The sequence below is a fragment of the Bos indicus genome, chromosome 10 (genome assembly GCF_029378745.1).
Source record: "Bos indicus isolate NIAB-ARS_2022 breed Sahiwal x Tharparkar chromosome 10, NIAB-ARS_B.indTharparkar_mat_pri_1.0, whole genome shotgun sequence".
Lineage (NCBI taxonomy): Eukaryota > Metazoa > Chordata > Mammalia > Artiodactyla > Bovidae > Bos > Bos indicus.
The window spans coordinates 88,132,005-88,159,707 of record NC_091769.1 but is presented as its reverse complement, the minus strand read 5'-3'; the positions used below and the strand labels follow the sequence as shown (position 1 = coordinate 88,159,707).

At 50.5% G+C, this 27,703-nt stretch overlaps 1 protein-coding gene and 1 long non-coding RNA gene across 3 annotated transcripts; one reads left to right on the top strand and one right to left on the bottom strand.

The window, feature by feature from the left end:
* Window positions 1–11,378: 11,378 nt before the first annotated feature.
* LOC139185394 (uncharacterized) lies at window positions 11,379–13,150 on the bottom strand. Its single transcript, XR_011569027.1, has 3 exons — window positions 13,066–13,150; window positions 12,246–12,329; window positions 11,379–11,519 (listed from the first exon to the last, which is right to left on the bottom strand). It is a non-coding gene; the product is annotated as an uncharacterized lncRNA (long non-coding RNA).
* Window positions 13,100–23,165, top strand: ZDHHC22 (zinc finger DHHC-type palmitoyltransferase 22). Of its 2 annotated transcripts, none has more exons than XM_019967987.2 (3): window positions 13,100–13,189; window positions 15,022–15,561; window positions 20,535–23,165. In XM_019967987.2, exons 2-3 carry the CDS (start codon window positions 15,036–15,038, stop codon window positions 20,798–20,800), a joined length of 792 nt encoding a protein of 263 aa, XP_019823546.2. In that variant the 5' UTR covers window positions 13,100–13,189; window positions 15,022–15,035; the 3' UTR covers window positions 20,801–23,165. The 2 variants fall into 2 exon arrangements, with proteins under 2 accessions (XP_019823546.2, XP_070654004.1); XM_070797903.1 differs by lacking the exon at window positions 13,100–13,189 and adding an exon at window positions 13,536–13,767.
* The last annotated feature ends 4,538 nt before the right edge of the window (window positions 23,166–27,703 follow it).

Genomic DNA, 27,703 nt, shown 5'->3' with positions numbered 1-27,703 from the left:
CACATCACAGCAGGAAATGATCCCTTCATGGAATCACCCAGCTATCATAGGAAGAGAACATGGAGAGACACAGATCTGAAATCCACCTGACAGCCAGCAGAAGAGAGATGGAGCCCCAGCTTCCAGAAAGATTAATTTCCATTCCCGATATTAACAGTTTTTGAGTTGAACTCGCCCCTGCCACATTTAAACAAGACTGTTCTTCATTTAATGAATTTCAATAGAGGAACAATAGTAAACCTAGAAGAAAGAGTATAATTGAAAAATATTCTGGCTTTAATTATTTCCTGTAAAAAGATAATCCCTTCTCTTTCAAACACCTTGATGGGGAGGGAGTTGGGAGGGAGGGTCAGGATGGGGAACACATGTACACCCATGGCTGATTCATGTGAATGTATGGCAAAAACCACCACAATACTGTAAAGTAATCAGCCTCCAATTAAAACAAACAAACAAACAAACAAAAATTTTAAAAAAAGAAACAAGGAAGGATTCTCCCTTAGAGATTTGGAGGGAGCATGGCCATGCAGATGCCTTGATTTTGAACTTCTGGCACCCAAAACTGTAAAAGCACAAATTTCTGTTGTTTTAAGATACCAGGTTTGTGCAGCATTCACAGAAAAATAAAACAGTGACGTTCTGAAATTTAAAAAAAAAACACCTTATATAACAACACACAGAAGTGTTTTAAAAAATGTGATGAGATCTCAAGACTCAGAAACAAGATGGTGATTTTGCTAACTTTATTGCCCCCTCGGGACTGTGAGAAACTGAGAGGTAGAGATCACCGTAGCCCCTACACACAGAAGATCCTCAGTGAGTGTTTACTGGCAGACTGACTTCTGTTTGGAGCAGAGACTGAAGCACCCCTGGGGATGGAACAGTGGTGGAGACCAGGAGAAAAATGTGTTGGGGGAAGATGACTCTGGGGGGAGGGGCAATGATAAAATAGGAGTCAGTGTGGTCTGGGGCACACCCCTGCCCAAATAGTGTAATCCTCCTGGGGTCAGCTGGGAAAACCCTGTGTATTATTAAGACAGGATATTCCTAGGAAGGGTGTTTTACAGCTACCAATGGAGCGGTCATGTTCAGGGTAGCATCTGTTCCTCACAATCTCAAGAGCACGGATGATGACTGCACTCTTTCCAGAAGAGAAAGGTAGGTCCCAAGACTGCAGAGTCACTTGCCCAAGACCACTCACTAGGAAATGCAGCAGCTGGAACTTTAACCCAGGGCTTCTGATCACAAACACCCCCTTCTTTGGAACAAAAGATGCAACTGGGGATTTCTGGCTCTAAGTTGCTATCTCCCCTGAAATCCCCAGTCCAACACTAAGGCCCTGGCTGTGGTTTATAGAGCCCTGAAGTGAAGAGGAGGTGTGACAAGGCAGGTTATGTCAGGCAACCTCTCAGCAGATTGGAGGGCTGGTAGACAGGAGCACCGAACAGTGGAGAACCCAAACAGTGCATTTGCACAAACATACACACACACACACACACACACACACACACACACACACACGCAAAATGCCCCAAACTCAAATGTTTTACTGCCATCTACTGGAAATTGTCAAAATGATCATGTAAATCCATGCTGACTCAAGTGTGAAAATGATGCCCCCTGGAATTGTAAAGTGCAGAACCTGAACAACCGTACTGGGTTAGATGCATCTTCTCTTACCTGGCAGAATGGAAAAACACAGGGCCTTGGAAATCATGGTAACTAGAGTCCTGCCCTCATCTTTTAGTCCCTGGCCCAAACAGAGGTTCTGTTGTGGTCGGTCTCCCATAGTTTTGCTGCTCAGGCTCATATAGACTCTTTTCATCCTTCCTTCTACTTTGTGCACATGTCCTGAGCATCTGCTCTGGGCCAAGTCCCATGCTAGGCTTTGTGGGAACACCATGGGCAGAACCTAGTCCCTGCCTTTCATGAGCTCGCAATCCAGTGGAGAACAGGACATGAAAAACCTTACATGATATAATGCAGAGAGACACGTGTCAGCTGGACTTGGGAGGCCTAGGGGAGGTTTTCTGGCTAGAGGGACAGCTATGTCAAGCCCGAACTAATTTAATAAAACAGGCAGCCGGCCAGGCAGTGTTCCAGTGAAGGGGCCACACCTTCAGGCAAAGGCCTGAAGGCTAGAATAAGTTTGCAGCCTACAAGGCTTTGGAGTGAGATCCGGGAGGGCCCCGGGTGGGTCTTTGGAGCTCCAGGGGTCCCAGGCCATGCCCAAGGCGGCTCTCTGAACAGGTGGGCCCTGGAGACAGTGAGTCAGGGGGCAGCTTCCGGCTGAGGCAACAATGGGGCTGGGGCATCAGCTCACTCAATCCTTACAACCACTGGTAAAGAAACACTAGCACGCCCACATTCTATGGCTTAAGCTAAGTAACTCGGAGAGGTTAAGTAACTTGCTCAACGGCACAAAGCTGGAGCGTGACTGAGACAGATGGGACTCAGGTCTGTGACTCCAAGTTTTGGCCATGGCACCCATGGGTCTTGTATGTGTGCCTGCTGAAGGATGCCAGGGAGGAGAGGAGACTGGCTTCCATCCTTATCAAGGCCCAGACTTAGAAAAGGAAAGGAAGGGGGCAGGTCCTCACAGGAGAAAACAGCTCCCCACGGCTCCCACCCACTCAGCCCAGGCTCAGTGGGCCTGAAAGGTCGGGGCTCAGCAGCACCCACCAAGGCGGTCCACCCTTATGTGTTTCCCTCAGCTCTCTCAGGAACAATGCGTGTTTCCTCTGCAAGGACCTCAGAACAAGAGCCTTCCTGCTTCTGCTGCGCTTCTGAAGACGCTTTTTGTTTCTCTCTCAAGGCTTCAGGCTCTTACAAGAGTAATAGAATACTTAGTAGGGTGTATTTTCCCATCTGGATCAGAGAAAGCGTGAACTTCTATCCTGGGCTATTTGGTCCTTCACCACGTACTAGCTATGAGTCCTTGAACATTTTCCCAAGCCTCTGGCTCCTCTCCAGTAAGATGTGGATAATAGCTCTCAAACCTGGCAGTCTGAGACCTGCAGGAGATGGTGCATAAGTCCCAGACGTGTGGTCACCATTTACCCTTCTCCCCAAGTAGTCAACTGTCAACTTGCTATGTAGGGGATTCCGTGGCCAACAGTCTTGACCTTCTCCTGGCACTGTGATTTACCACACGCACACACACACACACACACACCCAGAGGGGTGACTTGCTCAGGGATAACAGAAGCTGTGGCACAGTTTCCTTTAGAAGCAACCGAGAAGCGATGGGCACACAAGCTCACAAGATGCCCAGCAGAGAGCCCAACCCAGAGCAGAGCTGGGTTCCGTCGGCACTGTCTTTCACCCTTTACTCCACCTTCAAGCCCTGGCTGGAGATGCATGCAGGTAGGAGGGCTCAGGGCGCCCGTTAGCCTCCAGGGGCTGAACAGTTGGCATAATGGGGTTTGAAGTTTACAGTTTCATTTACTTGCAGGAAAAGGCTTTCAGTCTGCTACTTGGCCAGCTTCTGGAAGCTTCCATTACAGCTGGGAGCAGGGCCACCCAACCCTTGAGGTTCAGTTTCCTCATATATAAAATGAGGCTAGTAACATTTACCAAGACGATCATCGTGAGGATTACCGTGCAAGGAGTACCTAGAAGGTCTAACGTAATACCAGAAACGAGGTAAACCCAGAAGAAGGTCTAGCTATGATCCTACGGTGGAACCCAGGAGGGTTTGGAGGTATCGGAAGGAGTCTACTCTCAGCCATCCAACTGCCAACTACTGTAGGAGGTTGAGGAGGCAAATGCCATAGCTGTTTTGGAGCCAGGAGCCAATCTCTCCTTGCTCCACTCCTGTGATGGGAGGGAAATGGGTACAAACTTTCTGCGGGGGTAGTTTGGCAATAGGAGTCGTTTAGACCCAGCCACTCCACTTCTTGGAATTCAGCCAAGGAAATAATCATAGAGTTGTTTGTGCTAGGACGTTCATCGCAATGTTACTAACAATAGTGAGAAATTGGAAGTAATATAAAGTTAGAGATGCACTCAACACACCCTTCGGCTAAATGCCAAGTGGCCAAGATCAATCCTGTTCATTCAGCTGAAGTCCAGGCCAACGTCTAATATGACCTTCACAAAAGGAGGTGTACTTCATTGTTAAAGGAGTACATCTAAAATGTTATCAGAGATTATTTGTGATGATAATTTCATTAATGAATGTCAACGCTTAACTGTTTAACATTTTAACACAAGAACAATTCTTCTCCAGTGCTGGGAGTTAACGAGCTTGCTCCTATATTATATATTACGCACATTTGAGTTAATAAATCGATGCTTCTTTCAACTGAGGGTGGTGGAGGAGTGGGACCCTCACTTGTTCTAGTAATTTATTCTTTTCTTCATATTCTTTATATTTCTTCCCACATAGGGTCAAATATGATTTGCCATGGATAGTGTTCCACATCACTTTAGAGGTTTGCCTCCTCGGGAAGCTGGTAGACATTCTGCTTTTAGTTTGTCTTTACAAGGTGTAAATAATTACAAATAAGCCTTTTGATTAAAGTTTCATGCCCTACACAGAATAAAGTTACTAAAAGTTGACTACATTTTAAAAGATTATTTTGTTTAGTGTTACAAATGTTAGTATCTCAATTCTACAAAAGTTAAAATTAAATATAATCTAATCTCTATTATTCTGCTTCATACTATTATTTTAATATTTTATTATTGTTGCCTCAAAAACTATCTTCTAAAGGAATTTGGCTGACAATATTTTTATGAGCTATCAATGTTTCCTTCTATATTTAAATACTCGAAATGCTTAATAATGAACTCTGTACAAAAAAGAGACAGTGTTTATAATTATCATGTTGCTGTTCAGTTGCTCAGTCATGTCCGACTCTTTGAAACCCCATGGATTGCAGCAAGCCAGGCTTCCCTCTCCTCCCAGAACTCGCTCATGATAATCATGCATGATATGCATTTTACCTTTGCAATAATATATATATCTATTCTCTGTTGATAAAATTTCAACAAACAGAGCACAAGAGAAGAACTCATTACAAATTACATCTAGAAGGTTATCCACACTTGAAGGTGATTATTAGCAGTAAAGCCAAATGCCATGCCATGTGTGTATAATGGAGATTATTTTGCTTCGTGGATGTGAAGGTTACATAACATGGTCACACTCATGGGTCATGTGCAAGTCCAGGGAACCCAGAAATGATGCTAATGTCTGAATCAAGCTTTTCAGCCTTTCAATGACCATGGCTGAAGATGAAGCTGAAGAGTGTATTTTGTTGAGATATCAAGGTCAAAGCCAAATTGTGGGGCATCCCTACAAAACCATGTCTCTTCTGTAAGCTGTCCATTGAAAATGATGTGGAAAACGTATGTATCAGCATGGAAGAACTGTTTTATTATTGCTGAATTTTAAATACTGGTTATAAAAGAGGATGAAGTTATTAGCCCACATTTGTAATTAAGGGGGCAAAGTCCGAATAAATAAAAGATTGAAAGACACATACAAAACATTAATGATGATTATTTCTGGGTTTAGGATGAGAGGATTTCTGCTTTATTTTTAATACACTATTTGTATTTTCTTGTAAAACATGTCACTCGTATGATTTTTAAAAATTAAAAATATTTAAAATGTATCTCTTCTGTCTCCCCTTTCTGTTTCACCCAGGGCCAGATTTCAAGCTTGCTGAGCTGGCCAGATGGTCCAGGATACTGACCACAGCTGCCTGTATTGCTCACTGTCCATGATCATTTGAGGTCAAGGCTTTGGCAGGCTGGAGCTGCCTTTCCTGGGCCTGTTTCTGGGAGGAGAAATGCCAAGAGGAAGTCAAGGGTCAGTGAGGGAATAGGGAAGGGCAGTGGGTAGTAGCTCTATCTGCCCAATGAGGAGCTGGAATCTCAGAGAGGCTAGAAGTGCCAGGAAAATCTTGCATCTGTCCCGAGACCTGGGGGATAAATAGCTTGAATATGTCTAAACCTTTCTAGTAGAAGAAAAAACTCCAAAGTTGTCCCCCAAATTAATTTTCCTTTTCTTTTTTATGGGGCTTCCCTGGTGGCCCAGGCGCATCAATATAATTCACAAATTTTAGCTCATTACCTAGTTACTTGCAGCTATGTGTGGCCATGTGAGGCTGCCCGAGCGGTGCTAGTGGTAAAGAACATGCCTGCCTATGTAGGGCACGTAAGAGATGCAGGTTTGATCCCTGGGTCAGGAAGATCCCCTGAAGGAGGGCATGGCAACCCACTCCAATATTCTTTCCTGGAGAATCACATGGACAGATGAGCTTGGCAGGCAACAGTCCATAGGGTCACAAAGAGTCAGACATGACTGAAGTGACTTAGCAAGTACTCATGCACACACGCAAGTGGCCACGTTCTGGTGATAAGTTCTAAGTAAGTTCTGGGCGATAAGAGGTAGTAAATGGATGTGTTGCATGCAACTTCCAGGAAACACCCTTAAAGAGAGGTGTATATCCTTTCTCCTTTTCTCTTTCTTGCTGGTTGGAATATGACTATGATGGCTGGGGCAGGAGCAACCATTCTGGACCATGAGGCAACATACTTGGGATGATGGAGCAACAAGGTAGAAAGAGTCTGAGCAGCTATCAGAGAGCCTCCACAGCAGCCCTGGATTTTCTCCTTTAAACTTCACTAAAGTGAGAATAAATTTCCATCTTAGCTTAAACCAGTATTTTCTTGGGATTTCTATCACATGTCATAGAACCTACTCTTTTTTTAAAAAAGATATTTAATGCATACATAACTTGATGTTACATTTTTTAAAATTTTATTTATTTTTGGCTGCACTGGGCCTTTGTTGCTGTGCCCAGGCTTTCTCTAGTTTCAGGGAGTGGGGGGTACTCTTCATTGCGATGCTTGGGCTTCTCATTGTCGTGGCCTCTCTTGTTGCAGAGTACAGGCTCTAGGCACACAGGCTCCAGTATCTGCGGTACATAGGTTAAGTTGCCCTTCCACATATGGGATCTTCCTGGACCAGGAATCAAACCCATGTCCCCTGCATTGGCAGGCAGATTCTTAACCACTGGACCATCAGGGAAGTCCAGAAACTAGTCTTAATTAATTACAATAGCGTGAGTGTGTGTGCTTAGTTCCTCAGTTGTGTCTGAATCTTTGACCCGATGAACTGTAGGCAGCCAGACTCCTCTGTCCATGGGGGTTCTATCTCTTATTTAGTAATTCTATGCCAGCCACTTTTCTAAGTGCTTACAGATGTTATCTGATTTAATCTATGTAACAGTCCTGTGCGTGTGTGCAAGTTCAGTCGCTTCAGTCACGTCTGACTCTTTTTGACCCTATGGACTGTAGCCTGTTGGGCTCCTTGTTGCCATTTCCTTCTCCAGGGAATCTTCCTGACCCAGGGACCGAACCCGTGTCTCTTGCATCTCCTGACTGGCACCAGGAAGCCCAAGTCTCCTTGTGTTAATTCTAATCCCCACCCTACCCCATTCCCTGTCTCCAGCAAAAAGCTCATTCTCTCTACATCCTGTTTCACTGAGAAAAGATTCTGGCTGGCTAATTCACACTATGATGTAAGAGATCGACATCAGCATGATAAGTTCCCTTTCCATAAGAAAAGCTGGCTCTTTAATCTTATGTCAGTGTGAGGGTTTAGGTGTAAGAAAAACAGAAGGAACCACACTGGGTGAGTCCTAGCCACTGGAATCAAGTAGCTTGAATGTTATCTCTGCAGCCAGCAAGCTTTGCAATCCTGGCAAATCTCATAACTACTCTGAGCCTCCACTTTCCTCGCTACAAAATTAAATAGAATCAGGCTTTCACTGGGCATGGGTGCTGTAAGGATTAAATGAAATAACCAGTGTGAAAGCTCTGGCCCCTTATCAGCTGGGTACACAATAAGTGTCGGTAGGTATCAGTCTTTACTTAGTGGAATTCCGTTTATCTGTTGTTCTCTCTAGCCTATTTTTAAAGGTCAGATTTTGAGATATAATTTACATACAGTAATGTCTACCCTCTTGAAGTGTACAGTTCTACAGTTTTGACAAACATACAGTTACGTAACTACCACCACAATCGAGGTATAGATTTTCACACCTGAATTGTTCCCTCAGACACCTTTTCCCCCAAGACTGTTTCTTATTCATTCTAGTATTTACCGAGTACCCACTGTGTGGCAGGCTCCATGCTAGGTCTGAGCTACAGAAACAAAACTGACAGGTAAGTCCCTGCCCTTGGAAGCTTATAGTTTATCAGAAGGAAGGAGACAATAAACAAGCAAATAAACAGACACACAAATAGGATCCTCATCGAAGCAACGAGTGCTCTGCAACAAGCAGGATTTTTTGTTAGTTAGTAGCCAGGGGGACTATTTCAATTGAAAGGGCAGATGCCATCTTTGTCATTTAAAATTCACAAGAAACGCCTCAGGTTAGTTAAAAATCCCCATTTAATGGGCAGGGTATCTGAGGCTCAAAGTGGCTAAGTTCTGTGTGACCGGAACCTCCTCGAGGTCACACAGCAAGTGAATGGGAAAACAGGGCTTCAAGTCCAAGTCAACAGACACCAAAATCTCACACCCAAACACGTGGTTTTTTCCATCATATCACACTGGGCCCTGGGCCATCACTGCTAGAGCAGAGGAGAAACAGATGCAGGTGGGGGTTCAGGGTGTGAGGTCTGGGCTGCTTGCTGCTCTGCACCTGTAACCACATGTCTGAGAGTCCTACAAACAGCCAAGGGCACAGCAGTGACCTCAGCCTCCAGGTCTGCCCTCCTCCTCCTCTAACTGAGATGTCAACCTTCTGCCTCATTCCCTCCCTTCTTGGACACCTGGCATTGCAGGGCTCTCCACAGAGACAGCTGATCTCACCCTGCACCTCCATCATGAAAACATAAACTGAGGTTGCATCAAGCAGGTGAGGGTCCACCCTCTCCACCCTCCCTTCCTCTTCTTCCCCCCTCATCTTCCTTCTCCTTCCCTCTGCTTTCTACCTCCTTTTTCTTTTCCCTCCCTACACCTCCCTCTTTCTCTCTCCCTCTGCCTCCTTCAGCCTTTGAGATGAAAGGGCCAATTAATCTTGCTGCCACCACCCCTGTCTGCTAAGCTGTGTACTGGTCCACAGGCTTAGGCTTTCCTACCAGGACTGCCTGCGCAGTTCCTGGAAACCATGGCTAATTGGTAAAAGATTGCATTTGTTTTCCCGCAGCCTGAACATTTCAAAGAAGACTCTGCCAAGTCCAGTGAACGTCTCCACTCTGATGCATCCATCACCCAGCAGACCACTGAGGTTACCTGTCACCCAAAGGGTGACGTTCAGACCTGCTGCTCCTACCTTGACATGTGGCTTTGGGTGATTGAGCATCACTGGCTTAACCACATTCACACTCTCCAGCAGCACAAAGGGGAGAGCATCTGATTAACATGGTGCAGCCTTTATTTATGTAATTTTACACAAATTACTTACTTAAAGAGAGACTATGCAGGTCTTCTATTCTAGGGAAGTATGCCATGTACCTTTGTCTTTTCTGTATGTTCTAGAAAAGTTAACCATCGATGAGATGTTTACATGTTAAGTCACATTTTAAATCGAACACAGGCCAGCCTTACAAATCAATATGCCGCAAATCTCTGAACCTCAGTTTCCTCGTAAGAAAAATGGGTTTAATAATGTTTCCCCAGCTAGCTTACAGGACTGTTGAGAGACTTGCGGAATGAAATTTTAATTTTGTGGCTGCACTTTGTAACCTGCAAAGTACTTGACTGCATTAAAGTAATATCATTAAAATGAAGATGTAGTTGGCCAACCAAATTACCACCTCCAAATGGAAATTCTGTGATAACCCAATTTTCATGTATTTGGCTGGCTAAGACAAGGATTGTACTTGTATCTTTTTGGAATCCAGGCAGGCAGGGATGGCATCTCGCTGAACCTTCTGAGACTTGGGGAGCACTTTGTGGTTGCCCCTGGCTACGACTTGCTTTTGGCAGTAAAGAGCATCCTGTCTGAGGAGGTCTATTAAGATCTTAATTTCAGGGCACCAGTTAGCCTTGAGACCCCAGCCTGTCTTCATGATCAATCTGAAATAAGAGCACAAGAATGAATGAAACCACTTCCCACAGCCTCCTGAGGTATGGCCCTTGCATCTTGGAATATTCTCTGTCTCAACACTTGAGTTGTAGGGCCAGACAGACATTTGTATGGTTCCTCATCCAAGGGAGAAGCCGCTTACTGTGCAGTTTTTCTCTTTGTACACAACATTTTGAGGCAAATGGAATAATTGCCCCTGGGGAGGGAGTTAATTTTATTCAGATAACATCACCAAATAGCAAGATTTGTGGCACATATTTCTGAGAAAACGCTCAGCAGCAGTCAGATGCCTGTCTGTGTTCCTGCTCCCTTGGGATTGCCTGCAGGTAGAGTCATAGCTAACTATGAGAATATACGATAATGGAGATGCAGAGTGTGGTTTATAAATTATTTTCTGATGCTGTTTATGGAGGATGAGACTATAGTTGGGGTGGATGATGGCGGGATGCAAGATCAATAGGAAATATGTCCTCATCAGACACTCCAAAGACCTTGGAACATAGCTACTTCTCTCAAAGTCCAGAATCAATTCATCACTGATACACTTGTACTCAGCATCCCTTCTGGATGAACCATCATGTTAGGAGACATGGAGGAGACCCCCAAATACTTCCCACATAGACCAGGAGCTCTCACTTTAGTTGGAAAGATAAGATGTTCTTGTGAATAAAGATAAGAGCCCAGAAGAAAGACAGGCAGGAGGAGGAAAAAGCTAACACTGTCCAATCTCCTGCCAGGACGAGGCACTTATTTTATCCTATTTGACCATCACCATCACAAGGTAACACCTTCATCTAATTTTATGGATGAGAATACTAAGAGCAGAGAGGTAAGATGACTTTGCTCCAGGTGCCACAGCAGCGGTCAGGGGCAATAAAGTGTCCGTTCTTAGTCTGCTTAATTTTGATGGGGCCAGAACTGAAGTTTTCAAATTGCCTTCCCTACTGATTTTGTAAGAGATAATCACCAACTTTAGAAAAACAAAATAACACTTGGCTGTCCTTCCTCTTCCCCAGTTCACTGAGTGGGGGAGGGGAGTGCTGGGGAACCAGCTCTAGACTTGAAGCTTTAATGTCCTTTTTGGTTGATAAACCATATTTCTAAGCAAATAATTGCTCTTGTCCATTTGTGTTTTCAAGGCCAGATCTCCATCTCTTTCCTGGCTGAATGCTCCCTTCCCCCACCAACATCTTCCCACGTTCCTTAGCTTCTCCTTTCTCCCTCTCCTTCCCTCCCCTTACACACACACACACACACACACACAATCAGACACACACCTTCCCACCACACACCCATATGCAAAATAAAATTAGAAATACCGCCTGACTCTCAAGGTATTTAGGGAATGGAGATCTTCAATCAATACAGCCAAGTCCTCCATTCCCTCCCTCCCAAGCCAGGGTGAGAGGCAGGCAGAGCTTCTGAAAAGGGTCCAGACAGCCATGATCTTGACACAAACAGGCTCTAAAGGAAAAAAAAAAAAAAAAATGACCATTTGTGCTTTCCTGTGCCTGCCCTCTGGCCATCAGGTCTCACAGGGCTGCCAGATTCTCAGAGGCCAACACCTGGCAAGCTGTTCTTTTGCTTATACGTAAGACCCTTGCAGAACACGAAAAGGTTTCCTGGTTGTCTTTTTCATTTTGATGCCTACCGTTAAAATACAGAGAAAATAGTATCTGATGCTTCAAAAATATAGGCTGAGCTGATAAGCATATTGTCCTCATTTTAAGGGCTTATTCTTGTTTTAATCAACCAGTTGAGGAAGCAATAAACAATTACTCGTTTATGATGTTTGCCTTCATCCAGAGGAGTGTAACAGGGTAGTGAGGTGATCTCTGACACCTCAAGAAGCCGAGGTGGTGGTGGTGCCCATATTCTAAAACCCTCTCTGCTCCCTCCAACCTCCATCTGACACACACTGGCCAACTGTCCCCACCTTCTTGGTGCCGCTCGGTACCTACCTCAGACTAGTGGGGTCAGAAAAAAGAAAGGAATTAGGAAGAGTGAGATGGAGCCAAGACTCCAGGCAGATGCTCCTGGTTCAAGCTGTTCAAGCTCTGTGTCTGGATAAATGGTTCAGTTATATCCCTTTCTCCCAAGTCAGAGCTCCCTCTGGGTCTCAGGGTGATGCTGGGCTGTGTAGAGGCTGAGAGCAGCTACATTAGTTCAAATCCAGGCTCTGCCACTTACCCGCCGTATGTCCTTGGGCATGTGAACTTAGCTCCTCCGTGCCTCAGTCTCCTTATCCATACAACGGACGTCACAGAGCTTCTGCTGAGGATGAACAAAGCTGCCTCATGCTAAAGGCTTAGCATAGTGCCTGGTTCCCAGTAAGGGCCCAACAAATAGAGTCAATAATTACAAATGAATGCTCAAATAGCGTTCACCCTGTGCAGGCACGGTTTAAGCTCTTTACATAGATTGTTGTCATATAAGCTCACTTCTCTCTTTTACAGATGGAGAAACTGGAATCTGAAGATCACCCAGCTGTGAATGATGGACATTCAGACCCTGGGGCAGACAGGCTCCAGGGTCGGGGCTCTCAAGCCATCACCACAAGGACACTGATCTTCAAGGGTGGTCGCCCCCCAGGGAAAAGCTGAACTCCTAATCCCCTCCGATTTCCTCAGTATGAGAAGGACGGGAGAGGATGGAAGGGTCTCAGCCACAGTGGGGAGGGAAGGAGCAGATGACGATGAGGGAGCCTCCACATCAGGGCTGAACCCAGAGCTCACAGCTGGACTGGTGGCTGAAGTCAGGCGGGGAGCCCCAGCCCGCTCCAGAGGAACGAGGTGGGGGAAGGTTGGGGAGGGGAGCAAGTCCACGAAGCTGAGCGGGGTGGCCAGAGCGCCGCCCCCAGGAGGGAAGGGAGGGTTGGCGGGGCTCTGGGAAGGGCGGGGTGGCGGGGGGATGCCCAGCTGCCGTCCCCGCCGCCTCCTGGCCCCCACTCGCCGGCGCCCAAGTGGGAGGACGGCAGCTGCCCGCTCCCTCCTCCCGACACCCCCGCTACCTGCCCGGTCCCCCAGCGAAGCGTGAGGAGGCTGAGAGCCCGTGGGGCCGAGCCCGCAACTTTGCAGCCTCGGGGAGGGCGAGAGCCGGCGTCCGGGGCTCCTCTTGTCGGCGACCAGAGCACGGTGAGTTCCTCTCCCCACCCGCTCTGCGGCGGCGCGGGGGGCGGCTTCCCGGGCGCCTGGGAGGCGGTGGCCGCCCAGCCCGCGGCCGCCCGCGCTGTCTGTCTCGCCGGAGCCCCGGCTGTGCCTCCCTTCTCGGCGGGCGAGGCCGGCGCCAGTGCTGAACGGACAGCTCCCCGCGCGCTAGGGCCGCCCGGGCGTTCCCCGCGGTCCCTTCTCCCGCTCGCGGCTGGGGCTGCGGCCGCCGGCCGTGCGCCCCTCGCAGCCCCCAGCCCGTCCTTCTTCCCGGCGCCGCGGCGCATCTGGAAGCTGCTCCCGCGGCCCCCCTGGCGACCGGCGTGGGGAAGACACTTGCTTCTCGCCGGAGCCTGGGTTGCCGGCACTCTGGGGGTGGGCAGAGCCGCCGCCGCCGCCGCAGCCCCCCCCGGAGCGTCTGGCGGAGGGGCGGTGAGGGGCCCCCAGAGACCAACCCCAGTGGTCTCAGCCCTGCGCCGAGACCCCCGCCGCTGACAGAGGCCCGCGGTCCCTACGGCGGCCGCCAGTCTCCTGGGGGCTCCGGCACCTGCAAAGGCGACTCCAAGGTGATCAGTCACCCGATTGGCACGGGACAGCCTGGACCGAGGCCTCATGGCATTCGCCCATCCTGGGTGCAACAACCCTTCCTAGAACTTTTCTCGAGTCTCAGGCTCGCCTACTCCCGAGCCCCTGGAAAAGTTCTCGCGGGCGCCCAGAATCCTATTTTTCAGTGGCTTCCGAAGCTGGGCAGGAACCGGGACTGTGAGGGGCGAGGGGGGATAAATGTATTGGTGCGGGGCTGCAATCCGCGGCGGGGGTAGGTCCGCTGAAAGGCTGGCCAAGCAACCACTTCTGTGCCCGGGGAGAGCTTGTTGGCATCGAAAGGGTTTCGGCGGCGCCATCGGGGTTGTTTGGGTTTCTCGCACCAGGAGGGCGGGAGGCAGGCGCAAAGTGGGTGGCGGTGGGAGGGGGCGCAGGGGGATTTTAATTTCGTCGCCTCTTTGCCAAGAAATAGCTAGGGCAGTCAGCAGTCAGAGAGATGGACTGAGCAAAACCAGCTGACCCTGGTATTCCGGTGTGCCCCCCCCACCCCCGCCTCCTAAATGTGTGTGTGAATGTATTGATTGTTGTCATTGATTTTTCTAAGAAGCCAGGTGGCAGCGGCTGCTATGTGTACACTCAGACACACACAAACACAGATACACAGGCGCACACACAGATTACACACATAGAATCACACACAAGGAACAGCCCCGCACACCCCATGCAAACATCAGGGGACCCACAGGCACATGTACCCCCAAAGCTCTTTGGGGTATGGGTAAGGTTGCTGAGTACTGCCCAAGATGAGGGGTGGGGCAGAGAAAGGGGAGGTGAAACAGGATCGTCAGGAGGTCATTTCCATCTGCCCCCACCCCAGATCTTCTGCTTTGTCCTCCTAGGGGTCGGAGGGAGAAATCTCAAACCCAGGCACGTTTCCACTGCCATAGAGGAGAAGAGCCCTAGCTCCCCTCCCCCACCCCATCTCCTACAGACTAGGAACAAGCCCTTGACCTAGCCTTCCTCCTGCCTGACTCCTGGGGGGCTCCAGGGTGCTGAGGTTGCTCAAAAATGGAGGAGGCAGACACCAGGACGTAGGGCTTGGCCCCCAGAGGCCATGGTGATTTCAGGGTGTCATGCCTGCTGGGTCACGGTTAGGGAGAAGAGGAGGGGCGATCTGAGGGACGTGGATTTTCATGCAGCAGAACAGACAGAACTGGGGAGCACCCTAGGGCACCCTCAGGACACTGCGGTAAGTCTCCCTCTCCTTGGACCCTTAGGAATGTGATCGAGGATGCTGGCCCTGAGGCTGCTCAACGTGGTGGCCCCTGCCTACTTCCTGTGCATCGCCCTGGTGACCTTGGTGCTGCAGCTCTTCCTGTTTCTGCCCCGCATGCGTGAGGACCCCACAGCCGCCCGCCTCTTCTCGCCCGCCCTGCTCCACGGGGCGCTCTTCCTGTTCCTCTCCGCCAACGCCCTGGGCAACTATGTCCTGGTCATCCAGAACTCCCCGGACGACCTGGATGCCTGCCAGGGGGCTGAGGCCAGGAGGGCCCTGTGCCCCCCGCCCAGCACCCACTTCTGCCGCGTGTGCGCCAGAGTCACCCTGAGGCACGACCACCACTGTTTCTTCACCGGCAACTGCATCGGAAGCAGGAACATGCGAAACTTCATCCTGTTCTGCCTCTACACCTCGCTGGCCTGCCTCTACTCCATGGTGGCCGGCGTGGCCTACATCTCCGCGGTCCTGTCCATCTCCTTCGCCCACCCCCTGGCCTTCCTCACGCTCCTTCCCACCTCCATCAGCCAGTTCTTCTCTGGTGAGTGGGCCTTGGCAGGCAGGTTGGGCCCTACATGGACACCTTCCACCTCAACCCTACATTTGCCAGGTTTAGCAAATAATATACAGGATGACCAGTTACACTGTAATTTCAGATAAAACAATGCTTAACTTTTCATTACAAGTGTTTCCTGAATATTGCAGGGGATACATTCATACTAGTTTTTTTGTTTGTTGTTTGTTTTGTTTTGTTATCAATTTGAAATTTAAACTAACAGGGCATCTATGTCACCTGGCAACCTCCCTCTCCACCCCCATCCTCATTCATTATCTCATTGAGTGCCACTGTCCATGTGCTCATAGAACTGTGGCCATCCAGGTAATACATCTGCTCTGTAGCAGGCAGGGCTGAGTGCTGGCAATCCCTCCATGCAGCCTGGAGGTAGCCCCACGCTATGACCTTCCTCTGCCTGGACGCCAGTCCGGCTCACTCATTCCTCCAAGGACTTTGGCCTCTAAAGATCTTGCCAACCAACTACAGGAGGGTTGACCAGGGTGCTGGGCCAGTCCTGCCCTTCTACCCATTATATTTGACCCCACCAGGTTGTTCTCCGGTCTACAGATGGCTCAGAGCAAAGAGCACCCTGGTTGGAGTTCTAGTCATATTTAATGACTCCATCTTCACACCAGTGTCATGGGACTGGCGGGGCATCTGACCCTCCAGGAGGCTCTTACACCTGTAGGAGTCAGGTGTGTGTGGGCCCTCACACTGGGGTCAGCTAGGCACCCTGGTGAGGGCTGTACCTTGTAAAGTGTACCCCAAGGAGACTGGGGTATCAAGGCCCAAAGGGACCTGGCCCCTGGTGGCAGTTCTTACCACCTTACCTGGCCTTGAAATCTGCCCTGACCTCATTTCCTTCACTTCGCCCACCCTGGCCCTGACTGTCTTGGTTCTTACAATCAGTAGCATATATATATATATATATATATATATATATATATGTAGACAGGTAGCCGTGTGTGTATGATGTTATTTCCATTTCTCATGAAGAAACAGACTCAGATGGGATCAAATGGCTGTCCAGTATCTTTATTTACGAATGACAGCCTCTGGCCTGCCTCCCAGGTCTTTATAGACAACACACAACAGCTCAGAACAAATGGTTTGTGTCCTCCCCCACTGACCTTTCAGGGACAAAGAAAGACAGAATACAGCTACTTCCACTGAGAACCCCAAATGGTTGTGGTATGTCTGGGCTGGATGCTCATATGAAATTCTGCTCTACTCTGGGGAAGCAGCATCTTGGTCTTTCGTTGGGGCTGTGGCCCAGTCCTTAGACAGAGAACTTGGTGCCATTTGGCAGTGGGAACACAGAGGCCCAGGAAGGACTCAGCAATGAGGGCTGTCTTGAGGGCTGGTGGTTGAGCTGGGCCCAGAACTCAGAGCTCTCGGGGCCTTCTGGACCCAGGCGGGCGCCAGCATGGGAGGCTGCCGGGGACTGAAATAACCAGGCTGGGGGAGGGCAGGTGGGTGGGTTAGGGGGTGGAGTGTGAGCACAGCAGGTGGAGGAAGGAGGAGAGCCAGAGAGCCTGATAACACTTCCTTTTCCAAGTAGTCTTATTCACATAAAAATGGATGCTTCCTAAGGGAGGATGTTGAAATGGTTTGATTTGAGATAAGCCTGGCCTTGAGGACTGTCCATATGTGCTAGGTTTGGGAGACAGGAAAGTAAGGAAGAGAGACCTCTTGCTTTAATCTGATGGGGAAACAGAGCCAGTCAGTCCCTTTCTTGGGGCCCAGATCCTGGTTCCAGCAGAAGAATAAGCCCCACTATCTTTTACCTCCTCGCCAGACCCCCTAGTAAAGGAGGCCTCGATTTCTAATCTCCAACTGTCTCATCTCACCTTCCTCCTTTGCCAGGCTTTCATCTTTCCCCTTGGAGAAGGGAATGGCAACCCACTCCAGTACTCTTGCCTGGAGAATCCCATGGATAGAGGAGCCTGGCAGGCTACAGACCACGGGGTTGCAAAGAAGTCAGACATGACTGAGCGACTAACACACACACACACACACACACACACATCTTTCCCCTTGCCAGCCTTTCTCTCCCCTGCCCTTACACACACCTCCCCTATTCAGCTTCTCCCTCACTTCTTAACACAAATGGTTGAGGCTCCCCCCGACTTCTCATCTGCTCAGGACGCAGGGTGGATAGGAGGGTGTTAAAAGGAACAAAGTTGCCCAGGCTGACCTGTCCTCAACTGTGGGGCTGCCCCTAAAGCAGATCTGCCACCAGAGCATGGGATGGCTGTGAATGTGGGCCCTGGGGGCGAAAACTGGGATGGGTCTTCAGATGGCTACTGCCCACACACCCTCAGTTGGTGCCAGAGAAGGACTGGCCAGTGACATTTTTAGAAGTTGTTCTTTCTTTTGGCTTTATGGGACCACGCAGGTTGTGTCACCTCTCTGAGCCTCATTCTTCTCATCTGAGAAATGGAGGTGATGCCATCTGACCTGTGTTCATGGCACTTGGAAAACTATGCCAGTGTGGTAGGTGCCAAAAAAATCCAGTGGACAAATAAAAAGGTTAATGTTTGTTGGGCAAACTGTATGTGCTACTCACCATGCAGATCTTATTTCAGCCTATCCTCAGGACAAGTCTGTAAGATAAGTATTATTATATAATTTTTAAAGACTCAGCAACCAAAGGTTAACGAGGATAAGTTGCTTTGGAACACACAGTATCAAACCCAAGATTTGGACTCAGGGCTGCTAGCATCCAGAGCCCATATTCTTCCTACCATACTGCTTTCCTGGGGCTGCCCCTCTGAAGTTGCTTCTTGATGATTGAGCCACTTTGGGAGGGAGGGAGCTTCTTATCCCTGGATGGATGTTAAAGATCTGGGTGACGTTCTGTCAAAGGTGCTTGGTGGGAAACCAGGCTGGAGAGACTGGATGGTGTGACCGTTTCAACCCATTAGGAAAATTCTGTGATTTTCTAAAAGGAGCAGAGCTATTATTAAATAGTTCAGAGGAGCTGAGGCGGCCAGGCTAGGCATCTTCAAACACTTTGAGAGAAAACAGATCCCCAGAATAGCCTTTTATAGCTGCTGCAAGGGGCCAAGGCAAGGCCACAAGGTCTTTTCTGTATGCCTTGATTTGTGTCAGAAAAAAAGCCTGTGGAAAACAGCTTCCGTCAGCCCAGGCTTGTCCCTGAGGCTGCGTTGCAAGGCAGGCTTGTGCTTGACAGCTCTGATGTTCGCACATCCCAGCTTGCAGGCCCTCTTTGCCTGTCAGCATTCCTGCACCCCAGAGGGCACCGTGGTCCCAGGGTCCTTCATCCTACACGTGGCTGCCTGAGCTAACCTGACGAGGAAGAAGTGGGTCAGAGGCATGGCACAGCCCAAAGTGAGCCCTGTCCCACTGCTGTTCCCTGCTCCCAGTGCAAGCCAGCTGGACTGAGCGTTCCATCCCTTGGGCAGTGGGACTTATCTGTCCCCAAGTTTGCCAAGAGAAACTTGCTATCAAATTTCCTAGGGCTGAGGGCAAGACAGGGATGCTAATGAGCAAACCTGAGTCATATCCACATCCTCTTGGTTGCTGGGTCCAGCATTGCTCAGATTGGAAAAGTTTTAAAAGCCCAGCCCTCAGGAATCTGGAAATGGAAGCTAGGGGAGATGAGAAGAGGTCCTTGGGGGTCAGGGGAAACTGGAGAAGGGAGGTATATGGTTGAGATTTGCAGGGATGAGTAGGTTGTAAGGTGGGGTCTCTGGCCAGCACTTGCATCTCACTGGAGGGAGTGGTGGTGAGCTTGCCCTGCAGGAGAGAGGGGCTGAGGAGGGCTTTTGAGTTCTCTGCTAGGCCCACTGCCCTGACGGCTGGGCAGGTGGAGGCTGCCAAAGTTGTAAATCAGCCAGGTCTCCAAGCCCTGGAAAGGAGAAGGAGAAAGCTTGATGGTCTTAGGAGTTAAACTTGAGCCTCTTTTGGAGGTAATCTCCTTATCTGTGAAGGATGCTGAGCAGGGAGGGCTGAGCTGAGTGTGAACCAGAATGCTGGCCACTGGGCACACAGTGTCCCTGAATGATGCAACCCTGTGGAATTATTGCTATTCTACCCACTTTACATTATGAGCAAACTGCAACTCAGAGAGGTTAAGAAACTTGTGAAAGGCCACAGAGCTGGGAGATTCAAACTTAGCAAGGACCGACCACTCCAGCTCGGAAGGAGAATGGTGAATCTCTTACTCAGTGGATGTTTAAGCCAGTCATGCAGAGTGCTGATTTAGAGGGGTTTAATGGAGGTTCAGCTCAAGGCAGGGGGCTAGACTGACAACCTTGGGGGCCTTTTCCAGCCTTAGCAAGCTCTGATAGGACAGCTCTGGTCGAAAGTTCCAGTGGCCATACTGTCCTCTTTTTAACATTGATAATTGAATTATCCTCTGCACTGCCCTGAAGCTCGTGACTTCTTCTTGATGACGAGGCCCTGTTCTCCATCATGCTGTCACTTTCCTGAATCCTCCCAGCCAGTGCTCACAGCTCTGAAGTCAGCAGGCTTTGCAGTCCAGACAGTTGCCCAAGCACCATCTCCCTGTCCAGGGTCTTCAGCTCACCCTTCTCTCCTCCTGAGAAAACCCCCTTCTCCCTGTTTCTAGCCCCCAAAGAGAAGGCAGAGAGACAGATGGGAAGCACTGACCCTGAGCAAAGGTTAGCATCTAGGCACTGCCCATAGGAGTTTCCTTTCCTTCTCCCCCACGTCCCCAGCGCTCCTCTCTCGCCTCAGAAGCCATCAGCACTAAGAAAAAGTTAGGACAACTAGTCCTCTCCCTCGCCACAGCGCTGAGACTGCTACAAAATGTAGTTTCAGTCTCATTCATCTCCCTCTCTCCGGAGCGGAAAGCGCCTGCCTGGATCGCAGTCTCCTACGTGGCCAGAGTGTAAAGTGAGTCTGGTGTTTCCCCGCCCTCTGCAGGAGCTGTCCTCGGTTCTGAAATTTGTTTTCCCCGCCCTCTGCAGGAGCTGTCCTCGGTTCTGAAATGTTCGTCATCCTCATGCTTTATCTCTGGTTTGCCATTGGCCTGGCCTGCGCTGGCTTCTGCTGCCATCAGCTGCTGTTGATTCTCCGGGGGCAGACCCGCCACCAGGTGCGGAAGGGGGTGGCGGTGAGGGCCCGGCCTTGGCGCAAGAACTTACAGGAGGTCTTCGGGAAGAGGTGGCTGTTGGGCCTGCTGGTCCCCATGTTCAATGTTGGAAGCGAGAGCTGCAAGCAGCGGGACAAGTAGCAGGTGCTCCCATCACTCCTCTGCGTGTGTGTGTCTGTCTTGACTCCATGTGAACATGAGACCACAGCACCCCGTCTCCACCCATGACCCACTACAACTTTGGACTGGTAAGGTCCTAGCATCCATCCCTGGTCTATAACACCAGAGAACTGTGTTGGTTCTCAAGGAGGAAAGATGGCCACCCAGGCATTGCTAGGCTCCCCCATGAGCCAGCCTGGTGGCTGATTACTGCTCAGAGGCCTCTGTTTTTGTTTCCGTCCCTTGGGTGCCTGCTTTCCCCCTCTGCCTGGTCCATACACTCTCTACCAAGTCTCCTGTCATCATTGCTATCCGCTAGAGCTTTTCCTTTCAACCCTAGACTAGGAGTGGGGAGCGGATTCTTACTGCTGGTATGATGCTCCCTAAAGGCCTGAAATCTGGCAAAAATGTTTAGAATGACCACGGGTGAGAGGCAGCCAAGTCAGCTCTGCCAACTGCTAGTGAGGTTGGGAAAGGAGGATCGTGTGTCCTCGTCTCTGTGGAACTGTGGACAGTGGAAGGAAAAAAGAACTCAATAGCTTGCTGCCCAGCCCCCAAGTTGCAAGGCCTTTTCTCTGGGAGATAGAAGCCAACAGCCTGAGATTTTCCAGCTGCTGTCTCCTGTCCTCCCCACCAGAGCTGGGCCCCCCAGCCCAGTCCAGGACCTGGCTGGATGCTTCTTTTCCCTGGCACTCTTCCAGCCTTTGCCATTGGTCTCCAAACTCCAGGTCTTCCATAGATGATAGGAAGACAAGGGAGAAGGGAAGGGAGATACTGATGAATGAGAGAGGTGTGTGACTATACAGCCACATAGATGAGGGCATGTGTACATGTCTGTGTGTGTGTGGGGTGGCTGGTGGTGAGGAATGTTGTTACAAAAATAGAGTCAGAATAGGAGGAGAGAGGGTCACGCAGAGATTGGGCACTGGAATATTTTAGGACTGAGAATGAGGGTTGCAAATGGGCTTATTTCTGAAGGACATTCTAGCAGCTAAAGCTGCTCAATGTTTGAATGGTTGCCTGGGGAGATAGTGAGTGTCCCACAACTGGAGGTATTCCAGAAGGGACTGGGCAGTCATCTAATAGGTGTGCTGTGGAAGGAATTTCTGCTCAGGGCCAGGGAAAGGAAGCTCCTTTCCACCCCACGACTCCAGTGTCCTCTTCCTGAGCACAAAAGGACCCCTTGCCAGGTCCGGAGGCAAGGCCTGCTGCAGAGATGCCTGGGAGTTATTTGCTTTCATAGAGGATGAGGCAGGTAGGGAGGGGTCTGAAAATCATGATGCCAACTTTCAGGACCACTGGGTATAAATGCTAGTTGAGGGTGTCAGCATTTGAGATCAGGGGCATGGAGCCATTTCTGGAGCAGGTTGGGGCAGTGGTGGGGAAAGCAAGGCTGGAAGGGGATGCTCAACTCCGAGGAGGGAGACAGGAAGAGTTGAGGCTCAAGAAGGGGGGAGCAGAATATAGGGGTGCAAATAGGAGACCAACCCTGACTGACTCGGGATGAAGGCGCTGCTGTGCGTTCCGGGGCCCAGATGACCAGACCCCTGGGTTATATGAGGGAGTGGAGACAACACAAATGATCCCTCCTGACTGGGTCCCAAGGCTGTTCTGCCATCCAGCCTGCTGAAGCCCAGACTCTGCAGCGTCCAGCTGGTGGTCAGCGATCCCGACCATGGCTGCACAACACCTCACAACACCTTGAGCTCTTGAGCAGAGCTTGGGAAGATTCTGCCTTCATGCCTCCAGAGAACTGATGTAGTAACAGTGCCTCCTGCTCATACTTCTCCCTCTTATATTCATGCATTCATTCATGCCTCCTGCTGTATTTATTGAGCACCAACTATGTGCCAAGTCTCTATCAGGCACTGGTATACAACACTGAACAAGATGGTGAGATCCCTGCCCCTGGGAGCATCCCGTTGCTGTCCCCATGCACTGACTCCCACCCCCTGAAAAATGGTTACTCTGCTGTCTCTTTAGACAGCAGGACAGGTCATTTGGAGGGGAAGGATGTGGCAAAGGGGGTGAAACGGGGCTCCCAGGCTTCCAGGATGGAGGGGTTATTGGGGGGGGAGCATGCTCACCCTCAGTTCTGACCACACTGAAGCAGTGGGAGTGGAAGAGGAGCAGGAAGACCCCAAACTCAGGCTTGGAAGCCAGCCCTGCCATGCTCCAACTCCTGGAGGCTCAGCCCTTGTGAAGGAGCAAAAGACAGATGATGCAGGGAGTCATCTCCTGGCTGGTGGTGGGGAGGTTGCCAGGTGTGGGGCTTGAGTAATATTTGTACACATGGCTGAATATTGTCAGTAAAGAACATCAATAAAATATGTGGTTTTAAATTGGATTTGACGTGGTTGCTTTGGCAATGTCATTGGTAGCAGGGCTGGCCAGGCTGGAATGCACAGACACAGTCATACTAACTGCTAAAATGCTGAAGGTAAGAATTAACAATGCTTCTGTCCCAGCAGGTAAATAACCACTGTCCATAATCCACCTCTGCTGTCCCAGCTGCTCCTGCTCCTCCCCTGGGGTCCCGGGCTCTCCTCGCAAGTCAGCAATGAAAAGGGCAATGCCTGGCAGCTGCATGGGACCCCCAGGACCCTGCTCCTGCCCTTCAGCCAGTGCCCATTGTGAGGGGTCAAGGTTGTGCTGTGTGGCTGGTAAAAGCGTGGGCATCACCTGGCTGGAGACAGGTCTGCATGCTAAGATCTGCGGACCCACAGGCACCAGGGATGGAATGGCTAACCCTGCCTCCTCCTCCCTCTCCTTCCCATGTCAGAGGACAGCTGAGGAGTCCACCCAGTCTTCCATCTCATCCAGAACTCAGCAGCACTGAGAATCAGCCAGGGAGCCCTGCCCTCTTGGCTCCTACAGTATCAGGACACCTTGAGCTACCCAGCCCTGGGAGCTGCTTGAGGGCATTGAGGCCTGAGGGAGGGCCTGGCCCCTGAGAAGGTGAGTGGACATAACCTCTGATGGTATCCAAAGACCTGCAGGCCTGGACTGATGGCGGACACAACTGCAAAGTGCTTGCTACTTGGGCTGTTGGAGAACCTCCAGCCTAGGCCAGTGTTGTATACAGTCTGCACTCCCTGAATGCTCACCACCAGGCAACCAGCAAGGCAGCCCCTAGATACGCTGGGGCAGGTGGGGAGGGGGTGCATGGAGTTGCGGTCAGTCCTCAGCACTTTCTAGAGCAGGAGCCATCTGTACTCCACCGGGCAGAGACATCTGCCTTGTTCACCATCTTGCCCTGGATGCCACCGGCGGCTAAGCACATAGCAGATGATTGATAAACACTGACCGAATGTTTGCACAGGTCAGTGCTTATTCGCATGTCCCATATGTCTTCTTCCCCTAATGTGCCCAGCACTGGATTCTGCACACAGTGGGGCTAGAAGACAGATGAGACAGCTGTTCTCCAAGGGTTCACACCCTGGGAGAGGTTCCTGGGAGTGCTCGGAGGAAGGAGAGAGAATACCCAGATGTAGGGGACTTCTGGGTGGGTAGGGTAAGGTAGGGGAGGGTAGATGAGGTCTCAGCAGGTGGAGGGACCTGGGGAGGGCTGCCCGGGTGGAGGGAACAGGCCTGGAGCCTTGGAGTGAGTGTGGAATGGTAAGCATAGGGGACATTACAGAGGGAGTTAAGGCTAAGAGATGGGACCTGAGCAGAGGGGCCTTGAATGCCAAGCTAAGAAATCTAGAATGAATTTGACAGGTCATAGGGAATACTTTGGCTACCTGATGCAAAGAACTGAGTCCTTGGGAAAGACCCTGATGCTGGGAAAGATTGAAGGTGGGAGGAGAAGGGGAGGACAGAGGATGAGATGGTTGGATGGCATCACCAACTCGATGGACATGAGTTTGAGCAAGTTCTGGGAGTTGGTGATGGACAGGGAGGCCTGGCGTGCTGCAGTCCATGGGGTCGCAGAGTTGGACACAATTGAGCGACTGAACTGAATTGACTGAGGGAACCATTGAAGGTTTGAGCAAGGGGATTACCTGATTAGATCTAGAATTCAGAAATGGAGCCTTGGCAGGTAGACTGGAAGTGGGAGGGACCCGATAGGAGGCATTTGCCACAGTCTGAGTGTGGTGTAACCAGGGTCTGGGTGGTTAGCGGCTGTGGGCTGGTAAGGAGGGGGGATGCCAAAGCCACTTCACAGACAGGGAGCATGACCAGAGAGCTACTGGGGAAAGATCCAAAGTGATCCTGAAGGGTAGAAGTGGGGTGATCAGGGTGCCCTCTAGAGGCAGGCCAGCAGGAGCCCTGGAGTTGGGAGAACGTGACTCTAGGTGGGGTCCTGGGTGGGGTTCAGGGCCCCCTGAAGCACTTTGACACTGTCATTGGCCCATCATTGGCTGGCAGTTGATGGTGTCACTAATAACCACCCTGCAACCCTGAGTGGAAGAAGAGGGTCAGAGCTTACTTTAACGTACAACTGTCTGGCTCCCAAAACCGGGGGTCAGGAACCATCTGCCCGTGGCAATAGAGGTCACAGGTCCTCTGGCCTCCACACCCAGTATCAGATGGAGTGATACACTGGGCTCCTCAATGTTCAAGAGCCAAAGGAGCTTTGGGATAACGATGTACTTGAGGAGACCTAAACCATATCGCCCTCACTGTAACGAGGAGCCAGTCCTAGTTCCTAGCAGGCATCTTTCAGCCAGTCTCCTCCCCTAAGAACACAGCTGTCCCCGTCATTCCATGCATTTGGCCCCCCAAGTTTCCTGGCTCCTTTCTGTTACCCTGCATCTTCCGACTGGCCTCACTGCTCCCCCTGCTTCTGGGCATGCTCTCAGGGATGCTTGAGAGGCAGCCCCTCCTGCTGGGGAGAAAGGAGGGCTGGGCAGGGAGCAAGGATACCTGGCTCCCATCTTATCCCAGGTGCTATAGAGGTGAGGCAGAACCCTGGTCCTGCTCACCAGCCAAGGTGAGCCTGTTGGTGTGGTGAGGTGGGGAGGGGAGCTCAGCTGTTCTTGATGTTGGTCTCTGCTTCTGCCTTCTTCCTCCCTCTCTGGGTGGTGCAGGCCCAGCTTCTCCACTCATTCCTTAAACTTTCATTGATGCCGATCCAATGCCAGGCAAGATGCCAAGAACCAGGCAGGTGAAGACGACTGAGACCCATTGCTTAATCTAGGGGAGTTCACTGGCAAGACAACCAATGACAGATGGTTGTGGTTCCCAGGTATGAGAGCATAGATGGGAGGGAGAGGGACAAGGTGTGAGGGAAGCCTGGGGGAGAGCACTCACTGAGCCATGGGTAAGCTGGAAGACTGCCCAGAGGAGGTGACACCTGGCTCACACAGGATGAATAGGAGTTGGTTGGGCAGAAAAGCAAGGCTGTGGGTGGAAGTGGGGATGGGAAGGACTATCCAGAAGGAGGGATGCCAGGTGATTTCTGGGAACTTCAAGTCTCCATGTACGAGGGATGGGATCATGAGTAGGCAACATGAGGCCACAGCTGAAGAAGGTTTTTAGTCTTGAGGGCACGTGCTCCCTGTCTCCTCCCTCTGATCACTTCTTATAAAACCTTGACTCAGCCTAAACCTTGGCTCCTCCTAGGTCCAGGCTGTCCCACTTGTGTGCATCAGGCACAAACTGATGTCTAGATCAGCAGGGTCCTCCAGGTTGGAGTCTAAGGCAGGGGGTCATGGTCATCGCTGAGAGTTTCAGCCTGAAGCCGCTGGAGAGCTCAACTGGGACCTCTTTCTGGGCCCAAAGAGGGGCCCCTGGAAACTCCCCCATCCCTCTTTCCTTCCCACCCAGACTCAGCAAATGGGGTTGGAGGAAACTGTTTCTGTCAAGATAGCCTCTGGGAGTAGAGTAGAATTGAAAAGCTGAAAACCCTGAAACGCAGGGAAGACTGCATGATGCACAATCTCCTGTCTTGACTGGTGAGGCCCACATGCCCCTTGTGGCGTGCTGCCCCCTGGTGGACAGCCCCACAACCACATGCCTCTTCCACCCGCCTAGCCCTCTCCCAGCCCCACCACATGCCATGGGGTATGTAGTCCAGCACTGGGGGGATCTTCCTCGACACTTGGCAGCTCTAACTGACTGCCTCCTGCGTGGGTTTGTCTCCCAACTCTACTGTAAGCCGTAGAAGGTGGGAGTGGAGATGATGGATTGCCCCGGATTCCCCCACACCTCGTGCAGAGTGTGGGCCACTGATGCTGCTCTTGCAGTAATTCTGCTGTGAGTGATAATGACCAACACTTTCTGAGCATTCTTTACCTGGCAGATCCTTATCATATACACACTCTACCCGCACTGTTTATTCCTCACAGTAACCCCTCGAGGTGTGCTTTAGTATTACCTCTGTTTTCCAGATAAAGGAACAGAGGCACAGAGAGGTTATATAATTTGCCCAAAGCCTTGTGGCAGAGCTGGGATTTGAATCCAGGCTGCCTGCTCCTGAGTTTATCCTTCTAACCTGACACTAGTTGGTCTTTCTACACGGACTGTTGTAGATACCCAATAAATTTCCTGCTGAAAAGTAACCACGAGTCGAGCTTTTATTCATCAACTCATTGACTGATGGATGCATCCAGCACATTTATTCAGCACTAGGTGTCACTTCCTGGTGGCTGAGACGGTAAAGAATCTGCCTTCCATTCAGGAGACCCAGGTTCGATTCGTGGGTCGGGAAGATCCCCTGGAGAAGGGAATGGTAACCCACTCCAGTATTCTTGCCTAGAGAATTCCATGGACAGAGGAGCCTGGTGGCCCACAGTCCATGGTGTCCAACAAAGAGTCAGACACGACTGAAGCGACCAAGCACGGACTCGCTATGCGATAGGCCCTGGTGGGGACAAAGAGGCCCAAGGCTCAGCCTCTGACTTCATAGAGCAGACAGTCAGCTGTGTAAGGTGGCCGTGC

Excerpts from the sequence above, each read along its gene's own strand:
- ZDHHC22 (XM_019967987.2), top strand. The coding sequence starts at position 15,036 with ATGCTGGCCCTGAGGCTGCTCAACGTGGTGGCCCCTGCCTACTTCCTG. Across the intron at positions 15,562-20,534 it reads CATCAGCCAGTTCTTCTCTG|GAGCTGTCCTCGGTTCTGAA; the intron begins GTGAGTGGGCCT and ends CGCCCTCTGCAG.